The sequence below is a fragment of the Telopea speciosissima genome, chromosome 11 (genome assembly GCF_018873765.1).
Source record: "Telopea speciosissima isolate NSW1024214 ecotype Mountain lineage chromosome 11, Tspe_v1, whole genome shotgun sequence".
NCBI lineage: Eukaryota > Viridiplantae > Streptophyta > Magnoliopsida > Proteales > Proteaceae > Telopea > Telopea speciosissima.
The window spans coordinates 8,435,359-8,454,544 of NC_057926.1; the positions used below are offsets into that span (position 1 = coordinate 8,435,359).

Below are 19,186 nucleotides of genomic sequence, written 5' to 3' on the forward strand. Positions count from 1 at the left end.
GCTCTATATCTGAGGTCATACTTGGCACAAGACGCAGACAATGCATTCCTCACAACCTCTCCTATGACCATTTTAGGTCTGCCCCTAGCTCTTTTAGCTCCTTCAATCGGGATCAGATCACTCCTTACTGGGGCGTCCCTAGCCCTCCGTTGAATGTGGCGATACCACCTCAGACGACATTCTCGGAGCTTGTCACTGATCGGGGAAACTCCCAAATCAGCTTTGATACATTCATTCCTCACTTTATCCTTCCTAGTTTTGCTGCTCATCCATCTTAACATCCTCATCTCTGCTACACATAGCTTCGCTATATGACACTTCTTAACTACCCAACATTCCGCCCCATACATCATAGCCGGTTAGACAACAGTCTTGTAGAACTACTTTCCTGATGTAAACTGGCTGTCTAAAACCAGCAGCAGGTGTAGGGATTCTTCCCTACACCAACATAAGTAACCATCGGGTAGGTGTAGGGGAATTTCCCTACACCAGCAGCAGTCATGGGGTTGTTAGGATTTAGATTAGTATTTGTTTCTATTATTCTTTATTGAGTTGTAATTCTAAGTTAGGATTCCTTGTGCAAGTTTGAATCCTAATTAGAAGTCCTAGTCTTAGTTAGCATTCCTATTTCTATTTTGAGTCCTAGTCATAGTTAGAATTTATTTTCTGTCCAGCCTGAAAGGCTATATAATGTAAGAGCTCAATTGAGCCCCCGACGATTTAATAAAGAGGAATATTGCTTTGATGCATTCCACTGTCCTGAGATAGGTTGTGAAGGTGAGGCTGAGATATCCTTCACTAGTTCACTGCTTCTCTCCTTCGAGTGCATTCAAGTTTGTTCAAGTTTGCTACTGCCAAGTGTGTGAAGATTCATAGCTCAGTTATTCAGATCTGCTATCAGTTCAAGGATCCATCCAACAAGAAGTAAGCATATAATCCCCAATCCCCCAAACCCTTCTTCTCCTAATCCCTGCCCTAAGCCTAACTCCAAACCCGATCTCTTCTCCTTTCACTTTCCCAAAACAAAACCCAAACCCTAAATCGATACCTATCTTAGTTTATATCTGTAACTCCATTAGAACACTTCAAGACCTTCAAACTTCAAACTAGAAATAGGAATGCTAACTAAGACTAGGACTAGGATTAGGTATGGGGGAATGGGGTAATTTATATCTGGTTTTAATAGGCAGGCCTAGGGGAAGCTACTAAAACAGGTTTGAATCAAATTTCGAATTCCAGAATTTTAGGGTTAGGGTTAGGGTTTTAGGTTTTAGAATCTAGGTTGAAAACTAGGGTTTAGGATGGGATTTTTGGGCTGGGTTTCTGGTCGAGTTTTACTGGCAGTGGGGGGAAGGTTCGATCAAAATATTGGCCAATTCTGATGGTTAGAATAGTCTGGACAGAATTTAGACTATCTTAGGGCTTTTTGGGGTTTTGTGGGAGATGAGGGGAATTAGGGATTGACTAATCAGATTGGGCTCAAAGCCGGATTGAGTGTGAGGGTTATGGCAAGGATGTTACGCCTGAAATTTGAGGAGATTTGGGTGAAAGGGTAGGGCTGGACAGAACTTAGATGTTCTAGGGTTTATGAAATTAAAACAGAAAATAAAGGGGGAATCGACTGGGGAAGGAGAATGAATGGAAACAGAAATTAAAATTCAAACTTACGGTAGAACTCCACTGGCAGCAAGTCTGAACAAGGGTTGAAGGATAGAACCACCTTCAGAGAGAGAGAGAACCTCCCAGCCGTCACGGCGTAAGGAGTCACAGGAGGTCCACCTGTCCTCCTTCCTTGATAGAACCACAAGGCAACAGGAGCAGCAGCAGCAGCAATCGGCAGCCAACAATTTCTGTTTTTTTTCAAATATTCAACTATGGGGGAGCCTCTCACAATTTGTCTTTTTATAATTAAAGGCCAAAGGCCAATTCCTAATACAATCTAACTACCTCCTCACTTAAAATCGTGGAAGGGACCTAATTAAAACAAAATTAATAATTTAAAACCCTGAAAAGACTTAATTATCCCTATTAACTTAAATTAAAAGATTCTAACTTAAAACTGCTGATTTAAAAGAAGATTCCTTACTAGCCAATAGGATTTAAGAACCTATTAGCCAATAAGAGCACTTCATTTAAATTAGACCAACTGAACCAATTGGATGCAACTAATTTAAACTGGTTCAATTTAAAAAACAGAAAATAAACTAAGTATGGAAAATGCAAGCAAAATAAACCTAAGCTATGGCTCCCTAATTAAATCCTAAGTTCAGGACTTCTTCTTCTTCTTCATCTTCCTACTTGGTGCTGCATCACCCTAACCGTAATTTCATCTAATCATCCATTCTGCCCTAGCTGATTGCATTAAACCCAAGCAGATCCTGGTTCTGGTTCTAGTTAGCTTTATCTCCAGCTGGAATTACATTATTTCCTTTAAGTTTTAAAGGAATATGTCGGTCACATTGCACCTCTCCACTTCATGCATCCCACTTTAATTCTATATGAAATATCCTCTTCTCTGTCACCTTCTTTATTTATGGTTAACCCCAGATATCTAAAATAGTCACTTGGCGGTATCTCTCTCCTCAATTTTCACCATGTCATTATCCATCATTGTGTGAACCACATTCAGTCTTCATTGGTTCATACCTTTGACTATTTGAGGATTTTTTGTTTTGATAACGTAGATTAAGGTGTTGTTTTGTTGACAAATTTTCCTTTATTATTTGGTTTTCCTTCCTTCATGTTGCATGCTTTGTTCATTCATTCGAATTGGTATTTATTTCAAATAGATCATGGTTAGGGTATTGAAGTAGGTATGAGGGGCAATGCAAAGGGTGTGAAAGAGTCATATTGTTGGACTCATTAGATGCTAAAGTTACTAATCGATATTGTTATCGTCTATTGATTATTAAACAAAAAGGGTGCAAGATGAATACATCTTTCACGAAGGCTGTGGTAGGTGGTATGCGACAACAACAATTGGAAACATATTGAAAACAAATTGCAGATCAGATTGGAGAAGCTTATGAGTATATTTGGAGAGAGAAAGAGAGAGAGTTCTGGTCCATAAATTAGGTCCATAAATTATTCTCAGAAATGATTTCTCATAAGTAGGCCAGGAACAGAAATGAAAATCATACCAAAGAGAGCCTTACTGTTCTGCTATCAATTTCAGTTTCAGGTTTATTCTTAAATTCAAGTCCAAGTTGCTGAATTGGTTCTTGATTACACTCTGCTGATTTTTCTACTTGCTCTTTGATACGAGTTTTTGTTTTAGAACCCTAAAGTTCTAATCAAAATCTGGTTTCCTAGTTCAGGTCAACTTCTACTCAATTTTCAAAATCTGTTTTTCTTCATAATTTTTTATTTGTTCTCTGAAATAACTTTAACTTAATCATCAATTTCTGTTTTCAAACATCTGAAATCTAACATCAGTTCTGCAGATTTGAAGTTTTCCTAGTTGGAGTAGGTTTACTCCATATCTTAAGGTCCAACTGTCAGAATTGGATCAAATTTTGAAGACCTATTCTCCTTTTTTTTTTGGGATAGGTAGGTATTCTATTCTAAGGAGGCGGGGGGGGGGGGGAGAGGGAAGGTGAGAACTAGGAGGCTCAAACCTGAGACCTCCTACTCTCCTAGTAGGGTGGGTTTTTACACACCACACTCTACCAACTGTGCTAGGCAGTTGTTCTTGCTATTCTCCCTTTTAATATGACTCTTCGGTTAAGGTTTCAGGCCAAGTGTTTTTGTTTCTAAACTTTCTAAATGTTGTCAAACAGCACATAAATGTCGAAACAACAGGTTATGATGTGTCTGCACTCTGCAATTTAATGATGGGTTTCAGTAGCCTGGTCATGCTTAGCCCTTCTGAACCACAGCATGGTTCAAAATTTTAGCAATTTTGCCAAAATATTTTGGTTTCGCCAGAAACCGAAATGAAATCATGGGCGCAATAAAAGTAAAGATTTCGGTGAAATGTTTCGCCGAAGTGATTGAATCTCTGTATCATTTCAGTCATTTTGGCGAAATGGTAAAATCACCTTATATAAAATTGAGATTTCATCCAAATTTTGAAACTTCGCCCCTTTCGCCTGCAAGCTCCCTCCAAAACCCGGATATTTGGCCAAAATCCTTTGTTTAGCTGCTGGATCAAGGCTTGGTGGGCGACTTTGGACCATTCACTTTATAGGTTTTGGGTGGATTTGAACAACATTTGGCCAAGGTTGAAGGTAAATCCCCAAATTGCTCCGATTTCCTTCAAATTTCTTGTGTTTAGAGGCATGAATTATGTGATTAGCTGTAGTTAATCACTATACTAACATCCAATTTGTATGAACAAGTGTTAACATGGACTTGGTAGGTTGTCGAAATTGGGGATTTTCTTGAAACAGATTTTTCCAAAGATTAGGTTAAATATATATTGGCTTGTGTTCATTAAAATTCATTTTTTAATTTCTAATTTGCAAATTTGATTTTCTTGAAACCAATATATATTTTTTTTAATTTCTAATTTGAGAATTTGATTTTCTTGAAACTGATATTTGTTATAAATAAAATCAATATATTGGTTGGTGTTCAATTTTATATGTGTAAGATGTAGGCGTGGCTTGTAATTTTGCCCAAAATAATTAATATTTTAATTTTGATTCAAAATCCCAAAATTAAATTGAAATAGGAAAACATATTCTGTTTTGGGTTGAAAAATCATGAAAATTGTGAAATATTGATGTTGTGTTTAAAAACTGTAAGTGATTATTAATGTGGTATTCAGTATATTGACATAGACCTAGGGTTGTATACTTGTAATCAAACAGTGGACAATTTGTACTTATTGTCTTTGATGACACTTCTTGACAATGTAGTGGATTTGTGTATGATTATAGTTTTAAATGGCTTCACACCTTGATAACTGTGGAATGCGTGCTAGTTTTCTGGTTCTTCATTCCTAATGCTTATTGCAACTGGTTTGATTGAATGATGTGTATTCTAGGGTTCTTCATTCCTAATGCTTATTGCAACTGGTTTGATTGAATGATGTGTATTCTAGGCCTAATTAAGTATAGAATATGTCACAAAAGAGAAAGGATACTGTAGGCTATGCTATATACTAGAAACATAGTATCTGAAGCTAGACTACCACTTTGAGTGTTTTCCCCCCAATCTAATGACTGAAACATATGTAATCATGCTTAAATAGGCACTTTCTGAAGTTTCATGGTAAAATTCTACTATTTGAGCGCCAAAATGGCCATGTCTCAGTTTTGACAAAATGGACCAAAAGTTGCTACCATTTTGCCTAATCCCTGGAACATTTTGGTTTCAGCAGGCGGAAAAATGGTGGCAAAATACTTAATTTCGAACCTCTGACCGCTGCCTTGAACGTTGGTTACCACTATTGCAAGGGTGTCAAAGTACTTTTAGTTCTTACTGTTGATAACTTTTTATTTTCTGAATATACTGTTAACAACTTCAAGCCGTTGATTTTTGTCTTTCTTCTGCATATTGTTTTGTTTAACAGCATCCAATTTAATGTTATTCTGTTCTTACAGAGCATAAAATACTTTCGAATGGCGTGGAGAGAGATTAGAAGAAAGGTATATTTTCATGGGTTATTCAATCCAAAATGATTATGATATCCATTACTTCTAAAAATTTATAGAGAAGCTGAATTTTCTGGTTAGTCAAATCCACATTAACTCGCAAAGAATACAGCAAGGACATATGACTTCTTAAAACCAATTCGTGCTAGAGATGAATAATTTTGATGGCAGTAACAGCCAAATATGTTTTTAACTTTAAATTGTTTCTGCAATTTCATTTTTTTTAATAAGTAAATAGGTTCTAAATCATAGATTGCTTTCATAATTGAAATGCTGCCGTTTCAATAAATTATAGCAAGGGAGTAAAGATTGCAGGTTATGTTCCAAAGCATAGATCTAGTGAGGAAGGCTTTTTAATATTGTGAGTTGGTTTCTACATCATTCATGAAAATGAAGCAACATGGGATCTAGGCAGGAAGAGATTCAGGATCTTGTGATGATAAGCCAAGGATATTAGAGAAACTCTAGTTTATTCTAGTATTTTCTCTCAGCAATAATTTGGAGTCAAAGCACAACTAGATTAATTCAAAATAATCTAGCTCAAATAGAACTTATCAATGATACTGACTATAATCAAGTACCCTAGAACTGCCATACAACATCTGTATGAACAGAAATATATGAGCAACAACTCTATCCAGAATTTTATTCAGAACTCAACCATGGAGAAGCAAGGAGAGCATCACTTCTTTAAAAAAAGAAAAAAAATGGAAATCCTAATTCTGTAAGGGTCTCTATTGCAATGTTAAAAAAAAACATTTCTGGTGTTTTTATGCTTTTTTGGAACACATTTAATGCAGAATTTGGGAGGGTGGTCTGCTATGGTGGGCTTCACAGAGGGAACAGTAGAAGAATTAGAAGAAAGGAGGGAAGGGAAGAGGGAACTCACGTTCACACACACGCTCTCACTGAGCTTCACAAATAACTTCTATTAATCAAATCTTCAAAGCTGACTCTTCTATCGTAGTACATCAATTTAAAGGAAAATACCCTTACATAAAATAGAAACTAACCAAAAGGGAAACTACCAAAATACGACATATCTAAGAAAAGGAAACTACCAAATAAGCTCCTACGTAATCTACCCAAGAAATAAAACAAATATTGCATCCTAAACTAAACTATCAGCCCTTACCAGACCAGAAAACCGGTTTAGGACCAGTCCTTGGTTTGGGCTTCCAAAGTGGGTCATGCCGGTCCAGCCAGGCTAAGGCAACTGCATCAGCATTTGAAACAGAACATGTGGCGTCCGGTCTGTTATTTATTTATTTTTTTGGGAATGAACCGAGTAAAGTAAAAGACACATTTAGAATAGTTTTCAGAAACAACTAAAAGAAGCTCCAGAAAAAACAGAAACACAAACTTAAGGCAAAAATGTGCACAATGAAGGACTTGATATTCAAGAATCACCGCCACCACCACCACTGAAGATGTATTTCTGTTAATATGTAATCCATACGTGTTTATGTTCTTTTGTAGTGGCAGAAATACTTCCTCCCCCCCCCCCCCCCAAGTTTTACCATACAAAAGTTGTGGTATAGAACTAGAAGTACTCCAAAATAACAGAAACACAAAATACTGTTTTTGACTCGGAAATACTTAGAACAGACACGTTGCCATACACACAATTGACTAAAAGAATGGATTAAAGGAGAGTGTATCATTTTCAGATTCCTGCTTCAACGAGGACTGAGACTGAACAATACAGACTTCTAAATTCACTTGGCAGCTTTGACTAGGGAATGATCAATATAAACTTCTAAATGACCGGACAACTGACTGACTCTAAGGCTGTGTTTGGTTAGCAAGAAGGGAATAGAAAAGAAAAGGAAAAAGAAAAAGAAAAGAAAAAAACTAAAATTTTCTTGCAAAATCATACGATATGGGAAAGAAACTCCATTGACAAACCAACAACTTAAAAGAAAAATATTCCTACTTTCTTTTCCCTCTTATTTATTCCTTGCCCACCAAACATGGCCTTAAAGAAAACCTACTAAGGCCCCAAGATTTAAACTCTTATTGAAAATGTAGACCCTAGTATAAGTATGTTTCCCAATTCAAAATATGGATTTTAAAAAAAAATTAATAGGGTATTTAAGGCAGAAAGAAATCATCCATAAATAACCTATTATTTAAGAAATCCATGTTTTGGTTAGATTATTTAGTTGAATGATCTAAGGTTCATAATATGATTCTAATAACTGTCTGGCTTATCCTTTGAGTGCTCGTCATCTTCCCCAAATAAATAATATTTCAATATGAAAAACTGACTCTAAATCAAGTTCTTAGTCAAATTAAACTTTCTTTAAATGGAAATGTCAACCTAAACAGTAAATTAGCCATAACCTTACTCCAAATTGAATGGTTTTGGTCTTGCTGGTGAGGTAGGACTGAGCTTTCAAATGGCACTAAATGATGCAAAATGGATAAGGTTTGATGGTCCAAAATTATTCCTGAATAAAAATGATGCAAATTACCTGTTTAAGGACTTGAAGCTTGAAGGAAAATCGGTTATGTTGTTCCACACATGCAGAACCTCCTTTTGAAGAAACATCCTGGTTTAAATCTTGGATCTTCTAGCATCATGCAGCTACTCTTTGGTAGGAAAAATTGGGAAAAATTAGAAAGGTGGGGAAAGTAGGGGGCCGAGTAAGACCATTGTCTGTTACCAAATAATGGATGGAAAGATAGGAAATGGGGAACTAACTGGTTGGGGGAAAAAAGAAAGGAAAAAAAAGGGTGATGTAGTTTAAAAGAACAAGAAGGCCAGTAGCAAACCAGGCCATCAATCTAGACCAAGAATGGATTAATTGGGCTTAATTTGAGTGCTCAATGGCATGTATGGGCCATGGGCTTTTTATTTTTGGGTTTACTATTGTAATTTAATGGGCCAATTCTATAAACCCAATCTAAGTATTAGGGATTTAAGTCATATATGGGACAAAGTAGTTAGTTTCTATTTCCTAATGTTATAGAATAACTTCTATTTTGAAGAGAGATTTAAGTTGTAAGGGATTCTCCCTACATACATAAGGGTTTCCTATTTTGTTTGTTTCCATGAAGTTATAAATAAAGAGTAGGGGGTCATACGGTCATACCCACTACCATTGGTTTGAGAAATAATTTAGTCTCGAGTTTGTGAGTTCTGTGAGAGACGGAGTATGGTTTTGTGGGATTCAAAACTACTCTATTGTGGGATGCAGTAGGGAAACCTTGGTGTGATATAATGTAGTTCTAGATTGGAAGAGGACAAACTAGAAGCCAAATAACCAGGATCTGCTATGAACAGTAATTCGGGTAGGTCAAGAATAGGTGTTTTGGTCAAATTAGGGTTAGGGTTTAATGGAATCTAGGGTTTGGTTAGGGTAAGTTGATGTAGGGGAGTCTTCCAGTGAAGGTCCTGTTAAACTTTAACAAGTCTAGGATGGGTAATCAGAATCGGCAGCGGGTTTTGGGGTTAGGGTTTGGGTTTTTGAAAAGAGGAAAGTGATGGTTTCTAGGGTTTGGATGAGTGGAACACCACCAAAGTTGGATCAAGTTTCCCAATGGGTAAGAGGGTGAACAGTGCCACAACCCCTTATTTTGCGTTGGTGGAATATTATTAGAAGATCCTGTGGGGCCCAAGACCAGATCATGTGAAGACTTTTTTAGAAGGGTCAATTTTGTCTCTGTGTGGGGATTTAGAAGTTTATTTAGTTTCTAATTTTAGATTTAGAAAGTAGGCTTAAGTTTCTATTTTTAATTAGATTTAGTTTCTATTTTATAGTTTCTAATTTTGTTCCTTGCATGTTGGCTGTATTATAAAGCCTGGTTTCTATTTTCATTAGGTTCTATTTTTAGTAGTTTCTATTTTCTTTTAATTTGAGGTGCAAGCATAACTCTCTCGGATCAAGGGTCTTCCCCTTACTACACCCACCGTCAACCACTCACAAGACCACCGAGATCTTCGACTTAGCTCCCAAAGGTAATCCACCCGGCCCTTCTTACGAGGGGGCGGAAGATAACGAAAGGGAGGCTAAGTCCTAACTAAATTACACACTAAGTGAAACACGGAAAGATCGAAGGTTCGGTGATCACTTATGATATTCCTAATTGAGTGAAGGTAGCTTGCTTCTTGTTAGGAACAAAGTCACTCGACTATACAGGAGAGGAACGAATGGAGGAGAAGCCTTTAAGTGAGTTAGGGGTGTTTGGCAGAAAGCCTTCCACTGGCGATCGTGTTTTTCACAGGATTTCTCGTTACTCATGTCAGCATTCTCACTTCTGATATCTCCAGGTGTTGTCACCAAAAACCTTCCCCAATTGACAGAACGTCCCGCTACTGACACTTGAGAAAGCAGGCAGATGATTTGAAGGTTCAATGCCGGCAACTCGTAGAATATCTCCTTTCGGGTGGTGGAAATTAAAACTTTGATTACGGTTAGCGGTGAAATTCAATCTTTGGATCGAAAAGGCAGGTTCAGTTGCTGAGATTTCCTTTCTTTTTAGCCTTTCCGCTCGCCTGCTACTCTATTAATTGTAAAGCTGCTGTTGCCATTCCCCACGATTGACATAGTTGAATGAAAGTTATTTTTCCTGCTGCAAGCATGGTGATTCTCAAGTTTGATTTTGAAGCTTGAAGGGCTGAAGGAGCCTTCCCCCACTTTCTATTTTCTTATCTTCTCTATTTTCTCTACCCTTACAATCGATCCTTGTGCTGCTACTGTTCTTTGCTGCTCAATACAATTGTTGTGAAGACTCCTTGAAGGCCTGAATCAATCTTCAATCACCTCAAGGACTGCTGCTGTGACATACAACCCAGAGGCCTGGACAACCTTGCTGCCCTGCTGTTCTGCTCTATTTCTCCAACAAACTTCCAGCCTCAATTTCTCTGCTACCTGAACTCAGTTTCAGTAGAGGTTTGGAGGGTTGAATCACACAACCAGGACCTCCCGATCCATTGTTTGAAGACCCAGTTTCTACTGGTTTGCAAGATCTGCTACAACCTTGTAATTTTGACTCCATGTCAAATCTCAGTTGTTAGCTGTGAGAATAGGCTAAGATTTGGAGCACAGATACTCCACAACTCCTCCTTCACTCGATCCCAATCTGGTGAAGGTCTGCTGGCTGATTTGGTTTTATTTCTCTAAGTTACTAATTCTGATTTAATTGCTATTTTGATGTTCTGCTGCAACCTATCATCGTTCCTACTGTAGAGTGGTTCTTACTTGAACCTCTTCTACATTAGTAATTGGGTTATGGAAAGAAGTTTAGGTATGGAGGGAATGCTAGGGTTTGGTGGTTTAGAGGATTAGAAGAAGAATGATTAGGGTTGGGATGAATCAAACTCACTGTTGTTTTAGAGTTTCCTTGGAAGCAACTTGTTTGATTGTACCACTTGAATAAAAATCAGAATTGTATTTGAACTTGAATAAAAGTTTCAATAGAACCACCCAGGCTTCACTCCCCAAGGTGTCAATTGGATCAAACACAATTCCACCTGCCTTGATCAGACACAAGACAAAAATCTTCAATAGAGAAGAAAAGCAGCAAAAAGTTTTTCATTAATTAAAAGTCGTGTTCAATACTTGCCCCCTTACGACCTTATATAAAAGACTCAAATATAGACTCCTACACTAAAAAAGAAAGGCCTAACCCAATCCTTAACTTATTAGGTAACCTTAACTGATTAGGAAACTGAAATACTGATGGAAATAGACTCAAAACATGGCTGAACTTATAGAGTTCTAATCTAGTCTAACTTACAAAACAATTAAATAGTCACATGACCACTTAACCAAGTCACATGATCACTTAAGTGATCCCATGACCACTAATTACATAAAATAAAACTAAATATGGAATCAAAACAGTTAATCCCGTATGCAACCCTATTACCCATACTTTAGGTCCATAAAAGTGACCTATTACATTGGAAACCCATGGTATCAAAGGCACAACATGTATATAACCCAACCCTAGACTTATTCCCATTAAAATAAGCCTCTTTTGGTGATGTATCTGCATCAGGATACCAAGGCTGGAGTTGGTGGGATACCTTCTCTGTAGTAGGTGAGATACCTGCATATCTTGCTTCTTTCTTCTTTAAGGTCTGTTCTTTACCTGTTATTAGTGTTTCAGTTTTTTCTTTACTGTTCTACTGTGTTTTGGTGTATCTCTCATCCATTAACTTCATTCCTTTGTCCACAAGTTCCAGATCTCATCCTATATTGCTGGACAGCCTTCAACCTTCCATCGATTTCCCCATCTGGAACAGAATAGCAACTTCTGGTGTTTCCTGCAGCAGAATCCCTTTTTATGCTTCACTTTTGACCCCTTTTCTGTTGCAGACCCAGGTTCTGTTTGGACAACACCCAGCCCATCAATTTCTGGTTCTTTAGGATGGAAGATTGTCTCAATCAATCTGTCTTCCTTGTTACTAATTCTGGTTCATGTTCCTAAATTAGTAACTGTTGTTTATCCTTAGTTAACTACTAATCTCTCTGTTTCTAAACTTGATAATTGCTACTGTACCTAACTTTCTAATTCTGGTTTAGTATGGTAGTTACTAATTTCATTTCCTCTTTTGCTATTTCTATCTACTTTCTATTTCTGTCACTACTATGTTTTGAGTTGCTATTCTCAAATCGGATTTTTTGGCCTTCTATTTCTGCTGTCAGTTACTATTATTTGATTATTTCTCAGTTTCTAAAACTGATTTGACGAGTTTGTATTCTCTATCTAAAGTCAGATCTCTTGAACCAGCTGTTGGATTTTGTTCCAGCTTTGAGTGACTTTTCTTTGCACCGAGCATAGTTCGAAAACTTGTTTCAGTGGGCCATTTCGGTCAGACTTAAATGCACCAAAATGGATTAAATTTTGTCGAAAGAATGCATTTCTTGCCAGACTGTTTTGGTTGGCCAATTTGGTGGGCAAATGGCCATATTAGGCTATGATACTTCAAGGAAACCTTGTTTTAGCCTTTATAAACTTATGTAAACTTTCATATTGCAAAAAAAAAAAAAAAAAAAAAAGTCACACAAAGTGGTGGTTTGGATTTCTGCTCCCTTGGTTGGCAGTATTTGCTGTAACCAATCACCATCGATCTACATCACTGTCTATCCTGCTCCTCGTCTGTGCCTGCCGAAAATCCCTAGCCTCTGCCTTTTGTCTCCCCATCATCAGGCACATATATAGGGTTATCATCGTCATCCCCTTGTCCTAGATAGGTGGCTAGAACTGCTTCCTTGTATTCCACCCTCGCCTTCTCCTTTCTGCCTTCCTCGAGCCCCTCCCCTCATTTTTGCAGCCAGCTATGGCCTTAGAAATCTTCACAGCCAAAATCCAAATCTTGTTTCAGTCTAGTGGCCCCACCTCCCATGATCTGCTTTCCACAATAATTACACTTTGTCTTTCTCTCGTCACCATCAATTGGCACTCCATGCCTCCATACTATGTCTCCCCTATCGCAATCTCCTCTCCATGCAGCCATTATCTCACCACTGTACTATTGCATAGAGATAATCATTGTTTAATTAAGGCATATCAATTGAGACCACTAAAACAACTATGTAGCTACTTATTATTTTTTTCCTAACCCTTATATTTTTCTCTTAATTAAAAATAAATTTTCATAATTTTTTTAAAAAAAATATTTGCCTAATACAACAAAAGCAAATTTGGTACAACATAATAAACCTCATATGCCTTCAAAACATGCTTAAATTATTTTCATTAATTTTTTTTTTTATATTTTCCAAACTAAAACAGAATATTTTCGCTATTTTTTGAATTTTAAAAATATTTTTCATGATTTCAATAAATAAAAAAATTACTGAAAAAAAAAGACTCCGTCAGGCCATAGATCGGCCAACGGTGTCTAACGTATGGATAATTGAGCCCCATCCAATTTACATTAACTCTAATGTTTTCACATTTTTGTTGTAGGAAAATCAATTTTTGAAACCAGAAAAAAATTATATATAAATCATCAACCATCAGGTATTTATTATGTTTTATGCAAAAAATCACTTTGGGGAAGAGTTCATTATCTGGAACCGTTGAATGTGGCCAAATCTTCACCAATATGCAGCAACCGATCTCTTTGGAGTGATATGGCAACCCCAGCAGTTTGATGGGGTGAGGTGGCAAAAGTCCAAGCAAAGGAGGTGTTTTCTTCTTCTCCTAGGTGAAAGAATCGAAAGTCGAAACAAATGAGTTTTGGTCGAAATTTCGACTAGAACTCGCAATACAAGGTATTTATGTCAAGTAGACTGTCATTTTGGCAAATGGCATGAAATAGGTCGAAATTTCTGCGAAACACTGAATTTTGACCAAAATTAGTATGAAACTGTAAATCGCCTAGTATTTCATCTCGGACAGATCGAAATTACTGAAATTAGCCGAAATTTTGCCGAGATTTAGAACAATGGCACCAAGAGGGTACTCGACTAGAGTTCTGGCCTAACCTGACTCACTTATTGAGTGATTAGAATGAATGTGCGAGAATGTTCTCAACACTTTGAAGTGGCTTGGATCTTATATCTGAATTTTATAACGTGGAACAATGTAATAATATGATTTTAATAGGGTAGGATTTTATTTTAAAGTTGTTTTAAGTGTCATGGTAGTCTAAGTTGATAGAGATAGTAGTGGGAAGTTGTTAGTTTCTTTGCGGCCAATCTGTAGCAAGGATTCCTAGATTTAAGGAATCTTATATGCACACAATCTTGGGTACCATAGGGAGCAATTTTATTTTTCAGTTAGTCTTTATTTCTTTTATTATTGAAGTGTTGGAGTCAACTAGGGACTCTCCAAGATAGCCTGGGGTTGGAGAGTTTTAGGCAATTTTTAAGTCCCCTTGTTTATTTGTATTGAATCAGATTTATAAATAAATGTAAAGCTTAATAGCCCCCCACGATTGAAGAATGGAATTGATTCAGTTTTATTTGATAGTCGGGTTGTGGCCTCTCTTGTTCCTTCTCTCCCCTCTTTTCCCCCTATGATTTTGGATTTTTTCTCCTTTCTCTCCCTTCGACATATCTCTCTCTCTCTCTCTTGTTGATTCACTTTCTCTTACCCACCCCAAGCAGATCTGATCGAATCTGCATAAAAAATCTCCAGTTCTGGTTTCTTACTTTCTTAAGCTCTGCCATTCTGGTCATTGCTGGAATCTCTATTTCAGCTTTATGTGACCTAGGATTCCACATTGGGGGCCTAGAAAAAGGCTGATAGAGGAGAGAAAATGGGTATGATAAGAAGAGAGTAGGTGGAATTGCTTGATTTGGATTTTCATTGCCGCATAGCTTTTGTTTCTGCATCACTGTAATTGAAAAATCCGGAAGGCCAGGTGCTGCAACTATATTGTCAAGATAGCCATATGTTTTGGGTCTTAGTGTTATTTACTAGATGGCTAGGATACCAACTAGAACCAATAACCAGGATCTGCTAAGGGTTGGGGGAATCGATTAGGTTAAAATAGGTGAAATTTTGAAATTAGGGTTAGGGTTAGATGGGATCTAGGGTTTGAAGGTAGGGTTAAGTTAGATTGGTAAAGGGAAGTCTTCCATCCTGAGATGTTTTATGGAAGTTAGGTATGTAAACAAAGTTGATTACTAAATCAGGGTTTGGTTTTCTGGGTTTTGGGAAATTAGAATGTAGGGGAATCTAGGGTTTATAATGGTCACCTAGGGTTGGAACCAGAATCGAGTCTCCCTTATGATGTGGGGATTGATCGAATCTGGAAAGGTTAGATTTTGATGAGGGAATTGAGCTGTACAGGTTTTAGGGTATGAGAATGGATTTCGGATAAGGGGAGATGTTAGGGTTAGGTTTTAGAGGATTAGAAGAAGAAGGTTTGGGGTTGGGGATATGGACTTGTTAGCTTAGGGATCCTTGAACCTTGAAGCAGAAAACAGCAAATTGATTTAGATCTTCAACTATCGGCTATGGCAGACTTGAATTATCTTGAACACTTGAGTGCAGATCGATGGAGAGAGAGAGAGAGAGAGGTAGTGAAGGCTTTCTCAGCCTGGGCATCCCACCCTCACAGCCTATCTCAAGACAGTGTTGTTTGCAAAGCAACTTTTATTTCATTGAATCGTGGGAAGCTCTCAAGAGCTCTTACATATATATATAGCCTTAAGGTTGGACAGAATTCAAACTCTAACTATGACTAACTTAGCTAGGACTCATACTTGAACTAGGAATACTAACTTGGACTTCTAGTTAGGATTCAAACTTGCACTGGGAATCCCAACTAGAATTACAATTCAAATAAGGACTTGACTAAATAAAATAACAAAATAAAAGAACAAATTAAAAGCCCACGATTTTAACTGCTGGTGTAGGGATTCCCCTACACCTACCCGATGGCTACTCATGCTGGTGTAGGGAAGAATCCCTACACCTGCGGCTGGTTTTTGACAGCCAATTTACATCAATAAGATCTAATCGACTAACTTATTAACACTACTGTCCTTAGATTTAAATGTATTAACATGCACCATCTATGTTTTCCAGGTTATATATTTATCTTTATCCCCTCACTTTTAGTTTATTTGCATATATACCCCCTAATGCAATCATTCTGTATAAGTTTGCCATATCTGGTGCCTATTGTCTGTGTAGACATAATTATCGTGTCCATGTCCAAAATCCGAACTGTATTGTATACGGATGCTCTGGAATCAAGGTGGATTTGTTATTTTTTATAGAAAGGAAAAGCCAAAATGTTGAAGTGGATGTGTCATTTGGCATAACTGAAGTTAATAAATACTTTTTATTTTTTTTTGTTAGTAAATTATTTATTTATTTATTAATTCAAATAGTTTACTATCTCATGTCCATTGTACTTCTGCAGTTTTTTTCCTGAACTATTCTGCCCCTCCCATTCTTCTTCTTTTTACCCAGGGTATCCCTTCCAATCTCATAAAAGCTTTGAATTCTACCACTCCAGGCGATGGAGTGCGATTGGTATCTGCTATAATCGGGAGCCTTCCAGGTATTTGCGAGTTGCAATGTTTTTTTTTCAAAATAAGTATAAATAGATTCTGATTTCTCCTTCAATTTCCCTTGTTAATGTTGGTTTAGTTGCATTATGTGTCCAAAATTTGAATACCCTTAACTAGATACATGTAGTTGTTACAAAGTCTAGGCGATCCAAGGCTTTGAAGGGGGGGGGGGGGGGCTTGGACATCAAGCCGACAAACAAGGCGCTAGGCGACCAAGTTGCCCTTGCAGCAAAGGGCAGTAGACGCCTAGGCAATGCCTTGACAACTATGAACACACGCACATAAAAGGAAGCAAATGCTTCAAAATTCAAGGTTCATTTCATTGCTGATCATTTCTTATATTTTTCTGCAGAGTTCTATGTTAGTTCAACATGCCAAGATACTGTAAATGGCATAAATTTGGCCAAACAACAACTAAAGCTTATTCGGTAAGTTGTCTTGTCTTCTCTTCCTCTGCTCTTACATCTTTTCATCTCGAGTCCTGTGGCATGTCAATAGGAGATTTTTTTGTGATTTCCTTCAATTATTTTTTACTATGAGAATAAGGTTCTAAGAATCGGGATTAGCCTTCGCCGAACCGCTTTGTATTTCTAGGATTAGGGTAGATTTCATCCGATTCCTGCCAATTCCTGATCGATTCCAGCCAATTCTGATCCGATCTGGATCTGAATCTTCTGGGACGGATCTGGATCCCGATTCCATTCTTCATAACCCTGTACGAGAAACACCATTATAATATGATCAATGTATGTAAAAGCAATAAACACTGATGCGAAAGTAATAAAAACCTTTTATGTCAATAATGCATGTAAAATGAGATGCTAATGCCATCAAACACTAGATTGTTTTCCCCTTTTGCAAACCCATATCTGCTAATGCGGTCAAACTTAAGTTCTAGGTGTTGGACTTTTGTACTTTGTATGAACTCTAATCAGCCTAGTTGTCAATGCGTACGCCTACGCGACATCTAGGCATCCAGGCGCCCTTTGCTGGAAGGTTCCCTTGGTCGCCTAGGCGGCGCCTTGATGCATTATTGCTGTCACCTTGATTTTTCCCCTCCTCCAACGCCCAGGATAACCTAGACTCCTTGACAACTATGCTAATCTGCTTATCTGTTTTTCTGTGCTCCATGATTTGAGTTTGTCCTTTTGTGCTTTTTTTTCAGTTGCTGCTTGTTGAGAGGATCAGAATTAGAACTTAATGCTTGAATTTCTAAGGCAGACCCCAAGCCATATATTTATAATGAATAGAAAATAATCAAATCTGTACATAGGCGATGTGGGACTAAACCACACCCATAAAACAATGAAATAACAAGGAAAAATGTCTAGAATACCCCCACGGTATTCTGGCCCATATATCAACAGTCCCCCTCAAGTTGGAGCATATATATCATGCATGCCCAACTTGACTAATATAGGATGAAACAGCTTGCAACTCAACCCCTTAGTGAATACATCAGCCAGTTGATCGGTAGTCTTAACAAAAGGAACACAAATGAGGCCAGCTTCAAGCTTTTCTTTGATGAAATGTCTGTCAACCTCCACATGTTTAGTGCGATCATGCTGAATAGGGTTATGAGCAATGCTAATAGCCGACAATAAAGCATCATTGGAAGATGGACAGCAACACCAATATCCTGCAGTAATCCTCTAAGCCAAAGAAGTTCACAAATGCCTTGGGCCATTGCACGAAACTTCGGCCATTGATCGGACCTTGCCACAACATTACGCGCTTTGCGCCATGTAACAAGGTTCCCACCTACAAAGGAGCAATAGCCAGAGATGGACTTTCTGTCAGAAGAACCAGCCCAGTCGGCATCAGTATAAGCTTCAATCTTGAGATGACCATTGGGAAATAAGAGAATTCCCTTTCTTGGAGCAGACTTCAAATACCTCAAAATACGACGGATTGCATCCATATGAGAGGCATAGGGATCATGCATGAACTGGCTCACCATACTTACAACAACCGCTATGTCAGGTCTGGTGTGGGAAAGGTAGATTAGTTTGGCCACTAACCGCTGATAACCACCTTTGTCAACAGGTTCACCTTCTTTCTCCCTAAGTTTTGCAGTAGCATCCATAGGAGTATCTGAAGGATGACAACCTAGCAGCCCTGTCTCAGTCAATAGATCAAGGATATATTTTCTTTGAGAGAGAAAGATGCCCTTTGAAAAGCGAGCAACTTCTATCCCTAGAAAATATTTTAAAGAACCTAGATCTTTGACCTCAAACTCACGGCCAAGGAGAAGCTTTAAATCCCGGATAGCAGCATCATCATTACCAGTCACCACGATATCATCCACATAGACTATGAGAAGAGTAATCTTGTCACCAACTCGTCTGATGAACAAGGTGTGATCAGCATTGCTCTGCTTATAACCTGCTGTAATCATAGCCTTCTGAAACCTGCCGAACCAAGCCCTAGGTGACTGCTTTAACCTATAAAGAGCACGTTTCAACCTGCAAACTCTGCCCCTAGTCCTGTCATCAGAGAAGCCTGGTGGAATGTCCATATATACCTCCTCCTCAAGCTCCCCATGGAGGAAGGCATTTTTCACATTTAGCTGCTGAAGATCCCACCCAAGATTTG

At 37.9% G+C, this 19,186-nt stretch overlaps 1 protein-coding gene across 2 annotated transcripts in view; it reads left to right on the plus strand.

Annotated features, from left to right (window-relative positions):
- Positions 1 to 5,513: 5,513 nt before the first annotated feature.
- Positions 5,514 to 19,186, plus strand: part of LOC122646097 (translation initiation factor IF-2) — a 44,338-nt gene continuing 30,665 nt past the window's right edge. For both annotated transcript variants that reach the window (XM_043839577.1, XM_043839576.1), the window contains exons 1-3: positions 5,514 to 5,594; positions 16,491 to 16,581; positions 16,944 to 17,019. In XM_043839577.1, the coding sequence (XP_043695512.1) occupies positions 5,568 to 5,594; positions 16,491 to 16,581; positions 16,944 to 17,019 (194 nt within the window). In that variant the 5' untranslated portion in view covers positions 5,514 to 5,567. The remainder of the gene's footprint in view (positions 5,595 to 16,490; positions 16,582 to 16,943; positions 17,020 to 19,186) is intronic.